Genomic DNA, 21,876 nt, shown 5'->3' on the forward strand with positions numbered 1-21,876 from the left:
ATTTCACAAACACACAAACTTGTACAAAACTTAGTTAATCTGGAATGATGTATTGTTGCTTGTGTTGACAAAGGACACTCCCCACAAGTGACCAGAGCTCTGTACTGTATTTTTCTTCTTGTCTCTACTTTTAGAGGGAATTCCCCACTTAATTCCCCAGACTTTCTCAAGCACAGACACTTCCTTTTTACTCTTTAGCCTCTGCTAACAAAATATTAATCTTTTCAACAAATTAGATGGCAAAGACAAGAATTCTCTTTGGGGTCAAATCAAATATCCCAGGATAGAGTTGACTGATGATTTTTTTTTTCTTGATTCTGAGAAAGAAACTTGTCGGATGAGAATCAGTTCAATTGAATGAATCAGAACTCATTAGGATGCCCAGCTCTAAGCCCTGCACTCCTCCTGGACTTCCTTCAACCCACAAAGAGGAGAAGATTCCTCTAGAAAGGTTTTGTGGGGGACTCTTGGCAGTGGGGAGAGTTTCCCATCCCAGGGACAGCACAGCAGATCCCAAAAGCCTTTCTCAGTCACTGACTGGCAGCAGTGAAGCAGAGATGAGGCTGTTTCACAGCCCCACACCTCACTCAGAGTTATCACTTCTTGGAGGTTTGCTTTGAAAGATGAAATTAGGAATAACTTCTCAGCTTGACACTTTGAAAATTTACTTCTAGGTTCCATTAAGAACAGAAAAGTCAGAAAAAGTTAAAAAAGCCGCCTAGCAAAAATATGGAGATGACAATCTGGCTCTCTAGGAGTAAAGTCTATTTTACTAATAATGTAAATTCAAAATTGACACAACAATTCTTTCTATGATTTCTTATTTTAATGTAACTACTAAACTAAAGCTGCAAAGCCCAACAAAATGTTTTATCATGAAAGTACTTTTAAGTATTTTTCCTAAGTTATTACTTAAATAGCAAGTAATAGAAAATTCAGGACCTTCCAATCAAAACATAAAACGTATCTTTGGCATCTCTGGAGCTATGTAACTCTTACCTTATATTGTCCCAGTGGGGAGGAGCAATAGGCTGTCTGTGGAAGTCGTTTATATAGGATTTTGTGTGGTTTGTTTTTTCAATGGGCATGCTAAAATGTTAACGCCTTTCAAAGGAAAAATGAGGATGAGTCATGTGATTAGTCAGTAAACTCGACTAAAGTTCAAAAGTAATTCCCCGGAGTAGTAAATTCTTGATGTCATAAGTTTTCACATCAAAACAGTAGTAAAACCTCTGTCTTATCTTTTTACTGTTAGCAAAAGAGTTAATTTGAGATAGCTTGTAATGAAATAGCTCATAAAATCTTTATGATCCTAAGACTATGATTTAAAATACTCTGTCTTTATAGTAACAATTCAGTTTGGTTTACTCTTAATATGAATGAATATGAACTAGTTTAAAAGCCCTATCTATTTGTTTGAGGCATAATTTCTGAAAATGAAAAATAAACTCTCTACAAATTTAAAACCTGAGTTTCATGTTTCTTTCCACAGCTGCTTTCTTTTACTGAGCACAACCATTTAAATGTAGAAGAACAAAAAACCTTGTCAAAATACAAAAAAGTCCCCAAATATTTCTGAGCCTACCACAACATTAAAGGCAGTTTTCTTTCTAAAAACTGCCATCTGCTTAAAAGCCAAACAACACTGGAATATCCAGAAATAAGCTCTGAAGGGATCAAGTCCAGTAGTCACTGCAAGGTCCCTTTTTCACTCTTGCTCATTTGAGTTCATCCCAACCACCTAAACTCATCTTTCTCCTCTTCTGACATTGTAATGGAAACACAGGGTTACATTCACTTATGATTTAAGTTTTCCTTGATGATGGGACTCGACTCTTTACACAAAGAAAGCAAAAAAGTATTGTGCTGTAAAGTTGTGCTGTAAATTTATTCTGTTATATTTTGCCACCAAGAAGCTTCATAACCTGCTCTGAAAGGTTTTAAATTCTACATTTCTCCATTCTCTCCATTTCATAGCTGAATATCTCAGTCACTCACCTTTCTCAATTCTGAGATTGTTGGGAGTTATTAAATTATTTTAACTTAATTAACATACTTCCTCGATATCGTTACGTGGCTTATTAACAAGATGGCTAGTCTGAAAGCGACTTGAGAATCTCCATAGCTCACACATATCTAAAGAGCACTCTTGTTATTGCTAGTACCACTAACATTCCCTGGCAGAACAGAACGTGGATTCACCAGGTAAACTAGGAATGCACTGTGGAACCTCTGTTACAGTTTCACAATCAGCACCTGAAAGCAATGGTTGCTAAGCCATATTTTGAGGTATTGGTTAGGTATTGGTAGAAAATTGAAATGAATCCTGCACATCTGTAGTCATTAATTTCAATGCAAGTTAAACCAATCTGAACTCCAGTAATCCAAACACAATATGAACAATGTGAACACTAGTGCAGGACTAAGAGCTGTTCACATGATTGGTTCTGAACATTTTTGTTTATAGGTGTGTAGTGTGTTGCCTGAGTGCTGATGACTTGCACAAGTCTCATCATAGATGGAATATATTAATAAACCCAAGTGCTTGCCCAATCCTTTGAGCAATGACAGAAACAGAAACAGGAACTAAGTATGGAAGCAAATGTAGCAATAATGGATTGAGTCCATTACTAACGTAGGCAGTCTATTTATAACTGAATTGCATGTTGGTTTGTCATCAAGCTCCATGTTGATTTGTCATGTGTTTTATCTAAATTCAAAAGTAAAAAGTTGAAAAGGTAAACAAAGACCTGTCAAATGGGAGGCACTGCACTTGTTTTGTCTCCAATACCATTACAGTGTTCACCTCTGAACGAAACCTTTGGTTTCTTCTATCCAGACCTATGTCTGATAATCGTAAAAAGAAAAATAAAATATATGTGTATTTCCCCAAACAATTTAATCCAGCTGAGACTCAAATACAGGAAACCAGCTATCTATTTTCCTAGTCTTTATTATTTCAATCAAATTTGTACTGTGTTCTGGTGAGAAAACATGCATGAGTGAAGTATCCATAGGACTGCTTGTCTTTCAAAGACAACATGGACAAAAAAGTTCTGAATGCTTTTTAATTCCAAGTAGATATTAAGACTAAAATACATGTGGGTTCCCTATTTCCATCAGGACACAAGAAGGACTACTACACAAATCACTAGATATTATTTCTTCACTGAAGCAGTGCTCTGATAACATAAGAGGTTGTGACACAAATATGTCATTCTGCATCATCATGAAAACCTAGTAAGAAAAGGCACTGGCACTTTGGCAAAACAATTTCCAAACAGTCAAATCTCAAATATTACCTTTATATATAATTATTATTAATTAATATGTAATTGAATAAGGGAGCAGTTTTTACCTTTTTAATTCTACAGGTATGAAGTTTTCCAGTACACTTATTATCACTGCTGTTGTTATTGTTATAGAAGTTTTAATAACCACCAAGCACAGCAGGGTTCTGCTGTGCCAGAAGCTAAACTAATCCATAGGGTGAAAAAGGACCCCACCACAAAGAGTAATTTGTGTGACAACCCCTAGTTCTTTTTACTAGCTCTGCACTATGGGGCTACTCAGGAGGAACAGAAGTAAAAGGAAGAGCAGCTTTTGGCCTCTAAATTATTTTTCTTTTATTTTTTCCTCCACTTTATTAGTAATCTCATGTATGATTGCAAAACCAAGATTTTTATATGTTAGTAAATGATGCAAAACTGTCTGCATGCATTTGTTGAAAGCCTGAAATAATATCCAGGCCCTGCCTCATTCAGACCAGCTGCGGATAGTGTGGTGCCATTGCTAATAGTTTGAGCATGGACAGAAGCAACTACTTTTCTGATGATCAACAAATAGAAGAGAAGACATGACATCATACTATGAAGATGTTTGCAAAATTTTCCTAAAATTTGAATGATAAGGAAAGAATGGAGCACAAGAGGATTTCTCTTAACTTCCTAGATGTGGAATCTGGAATCCGCATGCCTTGTGTAAACTCTGAACATTGCTGAGACATGGATAGGGTTCCCCCCATTTACCCTGAACTATTCAAATGTTATGCACATAGTCTATGGTAACCATCTAAGCTTTCTTCTCCAACAGAGAAAAACCTGCAGTGGGAGAATCAGATCAATTTAGAGAGTTAAAGTTATATAAAACCACTTTTGTGAGGAGTGCTGGACTCCAAGATGGTTTGGATGGATGGAGATGAGGGATCTCTGAAGGCTGCTCTTAGAATATATGGTTTATTAGAGAGGGTGAAAGGCCCTGCTTGGAGTCGCCAGACATGACACGTGGCAGGCCTTAGAGAGAGGGGGATGGAAGAGGCAACGGGTAGAGGGAGATAAGAGAGGATCCCAAGAGGGAGAGGATGTTCCAAGAGAGAGTCCTAAGAGAGGAAGTTCCAAGAGAGGGTCTGAGCCCTCAGGCACTCCTTATCAGGGGGCTTCAAAGTAGGCTGGGACAAGATTGGGCCAATGGGGTTGCAGATACCAGATGCTTCAGGGAAGGGTTACAGATGTGGGATGAACCATACATTTGGGGCTGAGACGGAACAGTCCATTTCACCTTTGGACCTAGCTGTAGCTAAGGGCATTGCCCAAGCAGAAGGGGAGATTGCCTTCATCTTGGCTGTACTATTGTTTTCTAGTTGTTCAGTAACTAAGGTTTGGTATCTTAAAACTTGTTACCATCTCAATCTCTGTATTTTCTAAATCTTTTACCAGGCAAACATATATATAAGGCTTTCCTATTTCATCTTCCCCAACACACTTTCACTGGCAAATGCAGTGGAACAATAATTTCCCTATACCTATTCAATATTCCTTTTCGTGTATGCAGGAATGACATTAATTTATTTTCCTATACATTTAATCTGAGATGTGAAATAAGATTATTAACTAACAGGATTTCTAGTTTCCTTTTCAGAATTGCAACTTCTCAGAAGGAAATACCACATCCTGTCAAATCCCCACTTTCTCTATTCCTGATACATGACATTGCATTCAGCTATCTCAAAAAGTTCCCCTGAAAATTTCACTATTGAGTAACTGCATCTGGTACCAGGACTTATATTTAGATGTTTAAGATGTTATTTTTTTTTAAAGATGGAACATAACTGGTCAGGGAAAAAAAAGGGGAGAACCAAAAAAACCCAAAAAGGGTAGAACTAGACTTGAGCTATGTGTAGCCTTTATAGTAAATACAAACAAGCATTTTCATAGTATCATAGAATACCAGGTTGGAAAGGACCTCAAGGATCACCTGTTGCAATCTTTTTTAGAAAAAGCACCAGATGGCCGACACCCTCTCCAGGTGAATCTTAAAAGTGTCAAAATTGGGGAATTCTACTTCCCTGGTGAGATTATTCCAATGATTTCTTGTTCCTGTTGTGAAAAATGTTCATCTTCTGTCCAACTAGAATCTCAATTGTTTATCTCTACATATTCTGAGTTTCCTTATCATACAGCATGACTCATTTTCCTCTTTATCCCTGCCCGTCTTTATGAAACAGTCCATTGCCATCCATTGTAATTCTTCAGTCATGTGAACTGTCCCACCATGGTTCAGTTATTCCTGTGATATCATAACTTTCCGACTGATGCATGAAGTTCCAGTTTCTCCTGTTTGTTCCTCAGATAGTGTGCATTGATCAACACACACTGGATATATCAGGTGGCTGCCTTCTGGCTCTATCTGGCCAGGCAAATAAGGAAAATTTGTCACGACTCTGTTGGCCTGACTTATTCCACAGTTAGTTGCAACGGTGTGTAACCACTTTGTACCCCACCCCCAGAGTCCTCCTGTTTAAAGCCAAGCTTACTAAGTTGTCCAGCCTGCTACTGAAGATTACCCTTCTGCTTCCAGAGAGGTGGATTCCATCCTTCTCAAACAGGCCACTGTCATCAAAGAATATCCTGTTCTCAGGCCCACAGATGGGTGCTTCAATACCTCTTAACAGTGCATCACCCACTACAAGCATTTGTCATTTCCTTCTGTGGCACCCACTGCCTGCTGCTGGTATAGTTTCTCCTCACAGACCTTGTTCAAAGGTGTCTACAGCAGTTAAAGCTTCATATCTGGTTTGGATTGCAATGCTGGAGGGTGGGGAATGAAGAAGAGTCAGGCTTTTGTAGGTTATGAGGGTCAAAGATGTCACATTCTCTGTGTCACCTGCTACAAGTGTATGGGTCTGAAACCACTTATCTATCTCCATCTCAACCTCTCTAGTACTGCACAGCCTTTTAACTGTTTCCAGCAACTCAGCCAGCTGATGCAACACCCTGTGCACATCTTTCGCAGACATTTACCTTTTCTCCAGAAGAGTGTGGTCACTCATTGCAACCTACTGCTTCTACCGAAGTCTCCTTTCTTACCAGCCCATCTGCAAGAAGCTTCAAACATCTCAGAGGCTTTCTCTGTAGAATCAGTGGTTTTATATCTGTGGCATGTACCCACCATTATGGCAGAGACTTAGAGCACTTCCCTGGGCTGTGGGCCCACAGGCAGGGTGTGTGGCCCTTCTCACATGCCCTTCTGTGCTAACAGCTGCACCCTCTCAATCCCCATCTCCATCCCCATCTGCCCATCCTGGTCCCATTGCTCCCCAGGGCCATTTCAGTCTCCCACAGTTGCTCCTGGCAAGGCCTGAACTGCAGAAGCCTCTCTCACGAGAGCTGCTGGCTGCAGGCAGGAGCTCCCTGCCCTGCCTTGGGTGTCCCTGGCAGCAGGAACATCCTGTACCCTTTGATCTACGCTTAGCCATGCACCTTACCATTGCCACCCCTGCATGCCTCACTGACTTCCCTTAATATTAAAGAGCAGATAATTTATAGTTTTCTCCAGTATTAATTATTGAACAATTAAGAATTTTAATGCAAAAATAAATGGTGTACATTTTAATCTAGCCTGCAACCAAAGCAATTTTAGGCAAGGCAGAAGCTCTCTGTTTGACAGCTGATAAATTGTAGCCTTAGCCCTCAAATAACAGCTCAATCAACTTAAAACTGTTCCTTTAAGAAAAGCTGGTTTTCTTCCTGGGCTCTATAAACCTGTTAGCAGCTCTCAACTTGAGAGCATATGCAAGCCTTTACAGATTGGCAGACTGTTGCAGGATTACAGACAGCAAACAAGTTTTCACAGAAATTGCATCTTCTGGCAATTCACAAGGGTCTTATGCAAGTGGTGAAACAACCACAGATCTCTGTTTAAATATACATAGGTATTACTGAAGGGAGCCTCTAGCTGGCCAAATGTACATGTTGCTTTGTCACTCTTGTAGGTAGCAATAATACATTTAACTATTTTAACAAATTTCACATACATTGACACACAAGATATGCACACCTCCCAAACACATACCAGGTAATGAAGTGCAAATGGCTAATGTTAGCCAACAGAGAAGTAAGTAAAGTCAAAGGAATTAAATAATCCTTGCTAAAAACAAAGGAATTTAAAAATCATTGCAGGATCTCAAATATACAAATTAAACACATTCATACTCACAGTGAAAAAAAGTAGTCAACATACACCTGGTCATGCAGATAAGCACTGCACTGTAGAGACACCTCTGGGACTAAGAAATAGACAGACTAAGAAACAGCTTCTCACTAACAAAAGTATTCCTAAGATGTAATATGTGTTGTAGGCTCCTAGCAAAGTAAGCTTAGATCCATCTCAGACATTTGCAGTTCAGAGTAGAGTTCCAGTATTTATTAATAATTCTTTACAGCACAATCACCAACACAGGGAAAAGGTGAACAACAGCCCACGAGAAAGACTATTGGTGACTCTTCCATCTGCCTGTGTGCTTGCTTCCCTGCAGGCATGACTAATTGGCATGCCAACAAAAGTTGTGAGAAATGCAAGTTTTCATAGAATCATGGAATGGTTTGTGCTGGAAAGGACCTACAGAGATCATCTGATTCAACTTCCCTGTTCAAGCAGGAACTTAAAATTTGTCAACAGAGTTCTGTGAAAACTGGAAAGTTGAAATAAGGCTCCAAACTATATTATTAATGGAAACAGAAAAAAAATACTAAATAAGTGAAATTATGGTGTAGATGCCAGCATGCAATAGTACCTTTTATTTTCTGTACTCCAAGCTGCACTCCAATAAAGATTATTTTTGTTCTCTGATTAAAAACATCTTACAAAGCATGTTCATCTACCACTGTCAACAGGAAGGCAATATAGACTATATCCAAATAAAGATTTCAAGAACTACCTCAGGACTTCATTGAGTGTTTGAGACTTAACAAACAAATTTAACTAAAAAATAAAACCAAACCAACAAAAAAGACCCCAAAACTTGTTCACACAGAAGACCAGAATGTGAACTGACAAGATACCTCTATATTCAACTTAGAAGAACCCTGAACTCCTGTTGTTGCCATCCTGTTCTCATCAGATAGTTCTGTGCACTGAAAAAGTAAGCATCCTGTTCAAGTAGGCCTATAAGATTTCAGACACACTAGGCACTCCTGTGAATTCAATCTGGTCTAACAGGCCCAGAGCACAACCAACACATGTAGATTATTTCAAAACACAGCACTGATGGCATTCATTTCATTTAGCTTTGTGGGCACTGAAAATGGTGACACATTTTCAGCCTTTATCCAGAGGTAATAAATTGCTCACCATAATGATGTTCTCTATCATCTACATATCTAATCACTAGAGAATCACCAGGAAGACTCTGAATCATCTACACTGAATTATTTTGCTAGTGGAGGCAGTAGGTGTTTCAGATAAAAACCTTCATCTTGATTCAGAAGCATCATCAGTAATTTTCACCTCCCAGATGAACACCCTATCTGCTAGGTTGCAGAGCCAAGCTCCATTGTGCTTGCCCTCTTGCCCTCTTTAACATCCTCATGCAGCCACTCAGCTAAAGGCTCAACCCACCTCAACCCTTCCTGCACGGTGGCTGCAGGCAATTAGAGGCTATTGAAGAAGTTGGCACCTCTTTACCTGGTTGCTATTCACTTATCTTTAACTCCAGGTGCCAAAAATAAGTGCTCCTTCAGTCTGCCTCTCTGCAAGAGGTTCTGTTCCACATCAACTAACAGTCCTCCCAATAAGGAAGAATGGGTTGGTTTCTTGGTCTTTTGTTTATTGATTTTTTTTAAACTGAAGCCATTCCCATTAAGCAAGACAGCTCAAAGTAATTTGAAATATAATCGTTTGGGTTAGAAGGAACCTTTAAAGATCATCAAGTCAAAACCTGCAATGAGATCTCTTCAACTAGACCAGGCTGCTGAGAGCCCTGTCCAACCTAATCTTGAATGTTTCCAGGGATGGAGCACCTAACACCCTTCTGGGAAACCTGTTCCTGTGTTTCACCACTTTCATTGTAAAATATTTCTTCCTTATATCTACTCTGAATCTATCCTCTTTTATTTTAAAACAATGAGACCTTGTCCTATTACTACTGACCCTATTAAAAAAAAAAAAAATCTATTCCAGTCTTGCTTATAAGCCTCTTTTAAGTATTGAAAGGACTTCCTGGAGCCTTTTCTTCTCCAGGCCAAACAACCCCAGCTCTCTCAGAGCTGTCTCATTGCTTTGTTCTTTTTTGTGGCCTTCCTCTGTACCCCTCCAACAGGTCCAGGTCTCTCCTGTGCTGAGGACTCCAAAAGTTAATGCAGTACGCCAGGACAGTATCACAGATTAAGTGATCCACTTCACCAGTAAGAGCGAAGTAGCAATATGTTTATTTATATAAACAAGCAATTTAACAAAGTATGTTAGTAAATATGACAGTGGTTTAACGAGATTTAATTCAAGGTACACTTGATTTTTACTGCATAAAGGTCAGAGTCAGACAAAACTGTCAGGGACACCCTCCTGTTGACTCACAAGGTTCAGAAAAAAACCCACTGCTTTCTTAATGCTTTCTGAGGGGAATTTAGATGGATGCAGACTTAGTCCCAGACTAGATCAGTGGTTTGTGCCTCAAGGATAATCTGTGCACAATCAATCCTTCATATCACTCAGCTATGATTTCAAAGTTTAGCATGCTATTAATCACTTACCAAGAATCTGTTGCAGTAAGAGGCGTCTCAGCCATGAGGAGTAGGCTTGAGAGACGTTCCTGCTCAGGGGGAGATTCTGGCATGCAATTCACTCCCATGCAGGACAGCTCAATGGGCCCAGGCTATCCACTATTCGTGGAATAAGAAGATTGACTTACTGTCATACTTACATACCAGATGTATTTTGAGTGGTTGCATGCTCAACTAGCCCTGAGCTGTTGGCAAAACTAACTGCCCTTAGCTGTCGAGCAAGATTTAGGGCCCTTAGCTATTGGGTTGATATCTGTAAGTCAGATACAGCCATCACAACTAGCACTGGTGGCTATTAAGCAGAAAAAGGCAGGGTGGGGACCACAGTGTCACAATGGTGTCCCACAAGAGCAAAGCAGAGGGGCAGAATCACCTTCCTCAATTTACTGGCAATATATCTTTTGATGCAGCCCAGGATGCAGTTGTCTTTCTGGGCTGCGACTGCATTGCTGGCTAAGTCCAGCTGCTCATCCACCAGTGTATCCCCAAGTTGTCTCAGCAGGGCTGCTCTCATTCCCTTCATCCCCCAGCCTGTATTGGTAGCAGAGATTGTCTCAATTCAGGCAGGGAGGGAACCTTGTACTTAGCCTTGTTGACCCTCATGAGATTTCCACGGGACTACTTCTTGATCTTGTCCAGCTCCCTCTGGATCCTGTCCTTCAGGGCTCTCAACTGCACCACTGAGCTTGGTGTAATCTACAAATTTGCTGAGGGTGCACTCAACCCAACTGTCCATGCCATTGATAAAGGTATTACATACTACTGATCCCAATTTGGAAGCCTCATGACACCACTGATCACTAATCTCTAATTGGAGGTTGAACCATTTAGCACTAGTCTCTGGTTGTGGAAATCTGGCTCTTCCTAAAAATTTGTTTTGGTAACCCTGTAGCTTTAGAATGAGCCAGAAGAAACTGAAGAGCTGATCTTTTGCTTTACTGACAGAAAAGTTCTTAAGAAGACGTTATTCTTCTAAATAGACCTCATAGAATTAGCAGACAGGCATGTGAACTGCAGATCTGCATATTAATCTGGCACACATAAATTGAAGTCTCTTTACCTAGAACTAGAACACTCTAGATGGTGGCTGTGTAAGGATCTACTTACATGGGAGATGAGTGCTAAGTAAGAGCCTTTAACAGTACTGATTTGAGCTGGGATGGTTAACCGTCTTCACATTGGCTGACATGGGATTGTGTTTTAGATCTATGCTGAGAAGAGTTGATAATACAGAGATGTTTTTGGTATTGATGAACAAGGCTTACACAGAGCCAAGGCCTTTTCTGCTTTTTGTACCACCACTCTGGCAAGGAAATTGGGGGTGCTTGGGAGGTTGGGAGTAGACACAGCTGGGACAGATGACCCAAACTGACCAAAGGGATTTTCTGTACCATATGACATCATGCTCAGTATATGAAGCTGGGGAGAAAATTGAGGAAGGGGTGGGAGAGACACAACACATTTGGAGTGATGGCCTTTGTCTTCCCAAGTAATTGCCCATTGCACATAATGGAGCACTGCCCTCCTGGAGATGGCTGAACACACCTACCTCCCAATGGGAATTAATTCCCCCATTTGCTCTGCTTGTTTGCACAGCTTTAGCCTTCTCTATTAAACTGTCTTTATCTCAGCCCATGAGTTTTCTATCTTTTATCCTTCTAATTCTCTTTCCTAATCCTGCAGGTGAGGGAGGGAGTGAATGAGCATCTGCCTGGGCTTGGCTGCTGAGTGTCCTTGCTTGGTGCCCAACATGGTGCTTGAAGGGCTTGAGTTAATGACAAATCTGATTGGGATGTGCTAGACTGAATTGATATCTGTCAGTGCTGTTTAGCTGGTTATGAGTGGGCACCTATGCTTGCCATGGGGCTTGCTTTCCTGACTACATATTAGAGCCTAGCGCTAGTTAGTGACTGTTTTTTGCTTTTGTTGCCTACTGCAGTGCTCTGCTACTTCTCACCTTATTGAATTGTGCCTGGGAACATCTTGATAACAGCCATGGTGATGTTTGCCAGCTTGGGCTGGCAGGTGGCCAGGGTGCTCCTGCTGGTTTTGTGCTGCTGCACTGGACAAGCTGGAACATTGGTCTGAACCTGAACTGAAGTTCAGAGGGAGCAAGCAGCTGCATGGTGCTTGGTTGCTGGCTGGGGTTAAACCATGACATCTGGTCAATTAAGGAAATGGAGCACTGAAGAGAACTGGCTGTTGGACCAGTGCAAGTGGTCACTGCACTCCCACTCCAAGTGGATTCAATGAACATGAGGAATGGCTGGGAAAGGAAGGACAAATATTTCAGTTAGAGGATAATTCCTAACCAAGAAAAGTAAAGGGAAAGGAAGGCAGCCAGAATTACACTTGCTTTACAATTAGTAATCTGAGAGCATTGTTAACTGAACAGGAGTGATTTCTCTGGACCATATTCCAGTAGCTGACTAGTGAGGAAAAAGAAAGGGATGAAGAAAGATGAAGGTACCAGGGGAACACCAAGGTGGGTTCAGGATGCAATCTGGCTCATTTATGAAAAGTAATATTTAATGTGGCTATCAATACTCAGGGATAAAAAAGGTTTTTTTCTAAGGATATGTAGTCTCCATATGACATGTCAGCATTCTAAGAAACACACTCCCAAGCTGACAGGAATTCAAGAAGCTGGAATTCTCTTCTACAGAGTTCTTCTATATTGTATGTAAAGAAGGTACTGACATTTCTGCAAATATTCTGGCTCACAAAATGCAATTTAAAACTACATGTTGTTAAAAAAATACAATCACAGATAGAGCCAGACAAGTAGACTTCCATGTTTGCACCAGCAACAGAAGATACTACCCTGACATGCAGACCCATAATAAATAGATGACAGGAGAGACTGGATTAACCTGACAAGGAGACACCTCCTCTAACATCCTGTTGGCACAGAAACACTGTGGACTAGAAGGGCAGTGGTTACACTAGTTGTGTATTTTGCCAAAAAATTTTGTTGTCAAGGAAGCATAACATTTTCTTCCAAATGTAAATGAAATTGGAAGGGATTTGAAAGGTCATCCTCTCCACAGAGGATAACAGAATAAATGCTCACATTAGCCCCTGCAATATCTTTGTTGTGTTTCTGCACTCTCATAAATCAGAGTTCAGTTCATGTTCAGTATCAGTATTCTCTGATATATAAATAGATAAAATTATAAGGTAGTGTTTAAAATAAAAGCTCCCACCAAAAACTTTCAAGCACACATTGCCTGATCAAAGCAGAAGTAAAGACAGGCACTGTGGTTTTACTCTGTTTTTCTCCATAAATAATGTGCACTTACAGTTCTGGAATGACTGACCATTTTATGATGAAATCCATAAACATATATGCAAAAAAAAAAAAAAGCAGACTACAAAGATATCACAAGTGAGTAATAACAACTGATCAAAGAGGCAAAAAATTTGCAGTTCTCATGGATATAAGTTGGGAAATCATTCATGTATATTAAGGAAAATGAAATGTTATGGACCCTTTATAAGGATATACAAGCACAAATGTTGATTAGGTTTTTGGTAGAATGATGTTCACGTTACATCATATCATTGCCTTCCAGGGTTTTATGCAGTCTTCTTGCGAAGCCTCGTGATTAAGAAATCACTGTGGAGACAGGAATTTTTCTTTAAGTCAGCTTGAAAAGAAATATTCCCCAGAATTAAAGTAATAAAATCTGGCAACATACCTTGCCTTTCGGGTATCCTACACTGATAAACTGAAATTCTGTTCATCATGACAATGTTCAATTGAAACAGTTTCTATCCACAGTATCACCCAGACAGATAAAACACTTAGGCACCTTCACTCTGCCCAAAAACAAAAATGAAAAATCAAATGAATGCAATTTCATCCTGCAGCAGAGGAGCCACTCATCCTGCCACCACCCAGCATGTGGCAATTTCACAGTGTCACTGTGTGCTTCCAAAACAAAGGAAAAGTGGCTTCTCAACACGAATAAACACCTGTTAGTTCCGGGTCCTGGTGCCAGAATAACTTCTGGAGTTTCTTTGGAATCTTATATTCTAGAGAGACAAGCCACCCTAGAGGAAACCAAGAATTCACCTCCCATTCTGCTGTCACCATCACCCAGCCACCCCGGTCATTCCTTGTGGGCATTTTCCTGAAGGCCAAAGAAAATGTGATCCTTTCTTGCACACTGGTTGGTGAAGGCACACAGGGCACACATCTCCCTCTGGCAGCCCCCAGTTTGACAATTAAACTGCTCCCTTTGGACACAGGGCTTTGAGACACTGCATTTCCCACATGCATGGAAAGAACAGGACAGCATAGCATAGGATGTAATTTCTCTCTCAGGTGTTGTGGAGGGCACTGTAAAGAGCAAGTCGATCAACTTTCCTTTAGAAATGGCACTGGCATAATTATGCTGCATCATAAGAAGAAGAAATAAGGTGGAAGAAATGGGATAGAAGACTTCTTGATGTCACTTAGTTTTACCCCAGTATCCATGTGTCTCACACCATTTGCAAAGCACTTTCCAAGGGCAGACTGGATGCATTTGGAAATGCCCCACTGTCCTGGCATTCCAAAGAGAGGGTCAGAAATAAGCCATCTATGCTCTGACTGAGAACTTGGAACTACAAACGTCCATTCCTGATGTAAGAACACGGCTCTGCATTTTGAAATTAAAATACACTGTGCTTGGTTGTGTCACACTTCACCACAGTCTTCAACTGAGCTCAAAGACTTTGTGAAAATAGACAAGCAATACAAATTCAGTCCTTAGCTTCTGGAGAGTGGCATTCATGTTCACAGCTGATTTAATAACTTTTCTAGACTACCCCTATAGTAAGAATCAAACCAAGAACTTTTTACAGTGAGGATTCTCAGGTACTGGAATAGGTTACCCAGAGAAGTTGTGGAGAATCCACCATTGAAGATGTTCAAAACTGGACTGGACAATGTCTTGAGCAACCTGCTCTAGTTGACCCTTCAGAAGGTCAGGGTAGACTAGATCTCTAGACAGCTTTCCAACTGGAATGATTGGGGAAATTTATTTTGCTTTACAATTAATTATGATATTTTGATTTACTATTTTTTCATGAAAGCAGGCAGCTAAGACATTAGAATTAGATGAAGAACAGTATTTACATAACTTGAAATAAAGCATGGGAAAGTTGTCATTTCTCCTGTGTATACTAAACATTCCAAACAATAGAACATACAAGCTAGAATTTCTGATGAGATTTTCAAGAAATTGGGAAAACTTACATTAAATGCTATTTCATGGCATTTTATTTCAAATAACATGATTGCAAAAGATCATTGCAGTATGAGGAAATTACTTTAGGCTAAAGGGATCTATTGAAAGGACAGAAATCACAAAGATATTTTCTACCTATGAAAAACAGAGTAGATAGGGATTTTCATTAATGTATACTTGGAAATAAATACCCATGGAGCTGAGAAAGTAAAAAGTGCTGTTTGTTGACATCCCTTCCTCCTTATTTCATAAGAATATACACGTCACAGGTTTATTTTAAGACTTTGTTCACCACTCAGACAACTAAGCATGAGTAAACAATGCATGAACATGAGTCAACAACATGACCTTGTGGTGGCGACAGCCAACCATATTGGGGGCTGCGTTAGCGAGAGCATAGCCAGCATGTTAAAGAAAATAACTATCTTCCTCCATTTAGCACAAGATTTCATCATCATTGCAGTGCTCAGGGTAGGGCTCCCCAGCACAAGAGAGAAATCAGCTCACTGGAGTGAGACCAGTGAAGGGGCACCATGATGGTTGGGTCCTGGAGCACCCAAATGTACCAGGGCACAGGACCTAGATCTTGGCTGGAGATGACCATGGGCAGGGAGCATCCTCTTGCTATCTTCAGACATGTGATGGAAAGGTACAGGGAAGACACAGCCAGGCTGCTCTCAGAAGTACCTTGGGAAAGAACAAGGACCAGCTGTCACAAACTGTATCAGAGAAATTTCAGTTAGATATTGTCACGGGCAAAAACTGTTTCCTCCTTCAGGGAATTTCCATGAATCTAATTTATTTGCCAATTAACAATCTATTAATTACAGATTCTGGTATCAAGGAAAACTTAAAAAAACCAAACAGCCCTGTGGAAAAATCCTGCTTTCCTTTGTACTTTTTCCTCCCCCCTCAGACCTTTTGTTCCTCAGTGCCCTCACCACAGGCCATGCTCAGCTCCTTTGCTGAGGCAGTGGCCAGCACAGGAGACTGGGACCAGCACACGAGGTTGGTTCCTTCACCCACAGCAGCTCCTCCAGGCTGCACATCTCAGCTCCTGCTCCGGCAAAACCTTGGATACAGCCCCTGCCTAGGTATGCTCTTCTCTCTTCCCTCTCCTGCTCCATTGCAGATTTCTTTCCGTCTTTTCCTCCCACCCTGGCCTTGTTTCTCCTTCTGCTTGGTGTTTGCCACTGTCACTTGAAGACACTTTTCCAGAGGTGCCACAGGCTCCCTGAGGATGGGCCTGGCCATGCCGTAGCTGGGTCTGTTTGCAGTGACTGTGACCAGCTGAGGGCAGTCCTGGTCTCTCCTCACAGAGGCCATCCTGTAGGCCCTCTACCGAAACCTTGACATTTATGAGGGGAAAAGTCACGATGAAGTAGCCAAATACTGAGGCAGGTTGCCCAGAGGCTCTGGAATATGTACCCTTGGAGGGAACTCTAAACTCATGTGGGAAAAGCCCCGAGTGACCTGGCCTAGCACCCACAGCAGCCCTGCTCTGAGCAGGGCACATGTGACATGAGTGCCAAAGGATCCTTCCAACACAAGGTATTCCATGATTCTACAAAACTGTAGGAATCACTTCCAGGCTCAGTAAATGTTTGAAAGACACAAAAATACAGAGACCAAGCAGAAAATGTTTGTTAGCATTACTGGGGACAGCTTTACCTTTCAAAATAAATAAGTATTGTGACAGAGTTTGTGAGCAGAGACAACAGGCAGCCATGGGCAGAGCAGGAGATGAGCCCTGCTCCAAGTAGAGGGAAATGGAGACTGAAGGGGCAAACTGAGGAATGGTTTTCAAACAAGAAAAAGGCTGTGAAGCAGGGAGTTTCAACAACCAGGCACATATTGATCTTTAATTTCAAATGCTGTGCATAAGGTCACGCATGCAAGACACTGCATTTGCTCTCCTTAACCTGGTGTCTCTTTGGCTAGGAGCTGGCTCAGCCCTGGAGCCATTGTGAGAATTAGGCCACAACCAAAGTCATGTGTGCATTTGCGAGCCTGCCTGGGCTGTTTCTGAAAGACACCTGGGCTGAATTATTATTCTTGCTTCTTGCTTCTGGCAGGGTAAAAATGCCCCAGAGATAGACAGTGGACCCTGCTGTAGAAGAGAGAATGTTCTGACACTGCAGTTTCAGAGTGGGGTTGAGCCTGAGTCTCCTGCTTCTCAGGGGTCTGGAGGTCAAGATGACCCCGAGATCATAAAAAGTCTTTTTCTCCCAGCCTGCACAGCCAAAGAAGTCAGAATGCATAGGGTTAGCTTCTCAAGGTTGTTTATTTTCTCTTATCTATAACATGCTTTCTCAAGGAGCTGTGGTCTGTCTAGCAGGTCAGTCTGCGACAGACTCCAACCCCCTTGGGGTGGCGTTGCCATTTTATACTAAAAACTACGTGTACTATATTTACAATAATGTGCCAATATCTATCATTTATGTTGGACAGTGTGTCTCTACCTTAAACCAATAGAAAAGTGTCACCATCACAGCAAGACATGGAAGGCAGGAAGAAGGAGAAGAAGCTCAGGACATACCCAAATCCCTCCATCTTGTCCCCTTGAACCCCTTATTTTAAACTCCTAAAATTCTACTTTTTCACCCTGTGTTAATTCAACTACCACACTACTCAAACCCTTGTACCTTGTAATTCTTCATACAAAGTTGGCAGCTTTTTCCATGGGCTAAAACTGAAGCCACAGATGTTTTTGACGTCATGCCAAAGTCTCCGAGCCCCCTGCCAGGGTCTCGAGACAGCCAGGGCAGCCAGAGGGATGTCCTGGGTTCCCACACTGCTCTCCTGAGAAATGATCTGACCTTCACTGCTGTGCAACAGGGATGCAACTCAGCCACCTGAACAGTGAACAATCTGTTTGTTCTTTGGCTTTTCAGGGTTTTCTTATAGCTGCTCTTGACTGGTTTATCTAGACTTCAAGTGGGCAGTGTCAGGCATATTCTGACACCACCTAGAGATAAGGCCACTAGGATATTAGAAATTAATTGATTATAGGGCTGGGTCCCCACAGATCTTGAAAAGAGGCAAATACAACCTGCTTAAATGTGGAGCAGCAGCTATCCCTGTCAGCTCTCTTCTTAGGCATGTCAAGTATCTATCAGCTTGTTTGACCATCCAAATAAAATGTCCCAACAATGGAGGTCCCCATCTTTCTTCACTTGCGCCATCACTCAGTGGATTTCTTCCATATGATGACAAACAGTAATCAAAGTCCTTTGTCTTTTCTCTTGTGCTTGCTTCAATAGGAGCTTTCTCATCAAGGTGAGATTGATTCCAATAGGGGTAGGCTTTAGATCTTATATATGATTGAATCATAATGATAAGTGCATAATTAAATCATAACAATGATAAGATACAACAGGAGCTGTATACTAAAATAACATCTTAGAATTTCAACAAAGTTACACACACAAATATAATGGTGATTACTTGAATCTATCATAAAGTTGTCTACAAGTACAAAGTCACAACAGTTTCTCATACAGGCGCATCCATTCCATCAGAGTATTCCCTCCCATACTTTGTTATCCAGGAGGTAGGCTGCAGCTGTGTTGTGATTTAATTCTGACACAATGATTGGGTATATAGTATATAGCACACAGCATTATGCATTGTTAAAACAAAGACTGTGCCTTTACTGCTGGTTGGGTTATAAATGAAATTAATTAGGTAACACCAAGGGTGGAATTCCCTTTTAAATCTACTTGTATTATGTCAAGTTACCTTTTGAATTTCAGTGAGCAAATTGCTTTCATCTCCTTTATAATTTCTCTCACAGTAAATTGCACCCACAACTGAGAAGCATGTGTAATGCAGAATATACTAGAGTTGCCATACTGATTAGCACACAGAAGTGACCGTGCTGTGTTCCAATGTGGGAAACTGTGAGGAATTCTTTTAAAAATAGATGGTCAGGAATTAAATTAAGCCAAACGAGGCAAACACTGTATCTGAGAACTGTTTGGTGGTAATGAAAGAGAAAAAATAAAAAGGAGTTACCCTACTTAAAGAGGGCTAGAGAAGACAGAGCAAGAGAAAGAAAAATGGGAGAGGGAGAGAGAGAGAGAGGAGATACAGGGAAAAAGAGGGCATTACCTCCGGAGGTCGGGGAGCGCCGTCGACATCCACGAGGCGGGGGCTGTGCACGCTGCCTGCCTGGGGACAGCTCCCGCGGCGATGGGCGACCGGACACGAGGCGCGGGGCGCTCAGCCAGGATGTCCAGAGGGCTGGGCAGGGTCGCGACGAGGATCCCGGGGGTGGGCAGGCTCGGAGGCGGGCAGAGCTGGATGCAGGGCGCTTAGGCAGGGACACAGAGACGGAGCAGGCGAGACAGCGAGCAAGAGCCAGCGAGGGCAAGAGAGCCAAAAGGCAGGACTCCCAATGCAAGTTCAAAAAGCCCCCAAAGACAACCAAAAGCCAAAGGACACAACAACCCCCAAAGAGCTCCCAAAGCTTCTGATGCAGTTATTTTTATGGCCCTAGCTCCTCCCAAAGACCACCTGGTGACAGGAGACCACTGGCCCAGTCCAATGTCCCACTGCAATCCGTTGGTAGAGACGTTTTTCCATCTGACTGGACAGTGTCTCTCGGGCACACTATCTTCCATGTTCCCCTGCTGCCTGCCTGTCCCATGTGAGACATGACATGGTTGCCAGGCAGTCTCCCCAAAGACAAGGCTTTCCTCCATCTTCTCCTAGCTGCCTCCTGGACATGGCACACATGCATCCCTCTCCTATGTGCCCCTGAGAACCATTGGTGAGGCATAACAAAACTGAATTGGCTCTCACAGAGGGCTTCCACTCTGTGGGTCGAGCTTGTTATATGTGAGCCAAATTTAGCTCATGCTGGCAATGATTGCAAGAAGGATAAGCAGTCCTTTGATGTTCACTGTAGACGCGTGGCAACATTTCCAGTATCATTAGGAGACTCAAGTTGTTGAACAGCTCGAGCTAGTGACAAAAGTCCTATTTTCCACACAGGATATCTCTGTTCTGTCTCTTTAAATGCAGCTATGTTGAATAAAGATCTCTTTGGTCTGTCAGGGACAGATTGATCTTGACATTCCTCAGGTAGAATCTTAACTTTTGATTCATTAAGTGCTTGCCATACTACTTTTGCTGCTTCCGCCACCTTTTTGGTGGATGACTCCTGCGATTAGAGTTGTGCCCCGTAAGTGAGATGATCTCTGAATTTGCCTTACCAGTTTTGCAAAATGTAGTAAGCAGCAGTTAAAGGCATGGAATATCAAAACCCAGAATGTTTTCAATACGAATTTTAATTGCACAGTGAGAAGCTGACATCCACTTCTCCATGTCTCCTCCTCTTTCGTTTTTCCCGATCACGCTCCACAAGCGTTGTCCCGCCTGCAGCTCACTGACCCTTTCCCGACCCCGCTGAGCTGCGAGCAGCCCCTGTACCTGCAGCCTCTTGCAGCGCTCCGAGCAGCGCGTCCGCCGGCAGCCTCTCTTCCTTGTCCTGACGGCGCGCAGCAGCGAGCAGCCTGCAGCCTGCTCTCCCTTCCACTATCGCACCCGGCAGCAAGCAACACTTGCTACCAAAGCCGATTTCCTCTCTCACTTAACGGATACTGCAGTCCTTTCACCAAACTCTGTTGAGATCAAATAATTTCTCCCCCAGCCTGTTTGTCGGCATACCTCTCCTTTTGGGCAAAAAATAGCAGATAAAACTCCTTTACTTTCCCCCTTCCATATCTTTTGTTCACTTATCACATTTATCCATTTAAATCCTTCTTCAGGACTATTCGAATTCGCACATACTGTGCCTGGGGGAGCTGGGTACACCTTATATTCTTCCTATCACTACCTGCCTGGAATTCATGGGTATGGCATCCTGTCAGTGATGCTAAAAAAGGGATGTCACACCCTTAAGGTGAAGGGAGCAGCCAAGATTCCAAGATTTGTAAATGCTCATTGTTGAAAGAAACAACAAAAATTACAGAGGGTCCACAAAAAATCATGAAGTTTTATTATAACTTGGCATGGAAACTCGAGTGTTAGTCCTTGAGATACAATGGCGATGGATGGATGGATGGAAGGAAGGAAGGAAGGAAGGAAGGAAGGAAGGAAGGAAGGAAGGAAGGAAGGAAGGAAGGAAGGAAGGAAGGAAGGAAGGAAGGAAGGAAGGAAGGAAGGAAGGAAAGAAAAAGAAAGAAAGAAAGAAAGAAAGAAAGAAAGAAAGAAAGAAAGAAAGAAAGAAAGAAAGAAAGAAAGAAAGAAAGAAAGAAAGAAAGAAAGAAAGAAAGAAAGAAAGAAAGAAAGAAAGAAAGAAAGAAAGAAAGAAAGAAAGAAAGAAAGAAAGAAAGAAAGAAAGAAAGAAAGAAAGAAAGAAAGAAAGAAAGAAAGAAAGAAAGAAAGAAAGAAAGAAAAAGAAAGACGGCGCGGGGGCTGTGTCGGGAAGCGGCAGGGTCATCACGGTGCCAAAGCCGGGCTCCGGGCGATGCAAACGGGCCAGACCCCGGGGACCCAGAGCCAAGGGGGAAACGGAGGGCAGGGGGACACGAACCCGGGACGGGGCGCGGCGAGGGGAGCCCGGTCTGCCCGCCCGG

General features: G+C 42.0%; 1 protein-coding gene across 7 annotated transcripts in view; it reads right to left on the reverse strand.

Annotated features, from left to right (window-relative positions):
• Positions 1-21,876, reverse strand: part of LOC144246206 (uncharacterized) — a 47,412-nt gene that overhangs the window by 25,008 nt on the left and 528 nt on the right. For 3 of the 7 annotated variants that reach the window (XR_014950885.1, XR_014950884.1, XM_085564981.1), the window contains exon 1: positions 13,757-21,769. The exons of 1 other annotated variant lie outside the window; for it this stretch is intronic. Coding sequence is in view for 2 of the 6 variants with exons in the window: in XM_085564981.1 (XP_085421107.1) it covers positions 13,757-13,805 (49 nt within the window). In the remaining 4 variants the exon portion in view is untranslated. 3 more of the 7 variants (XM_085564990.1, XM_085565011.1, XM_085565005.1) reach the window with 3 other exon arrangements.

Source organism: Lonchura striata, chromosome 2, assembly GCF_050655825.1.
Source record: "Lonchura striata isolate lonStrDom1 chromosome 2, ASM5065582v1, whole genome shotgun sequence".
NCBI classification, from domain to species: Eukaryota; Metazoa; Chordata; class Aves; order Passeriformes; family Estrildidae; genus Lonchura; species Lonchura striata.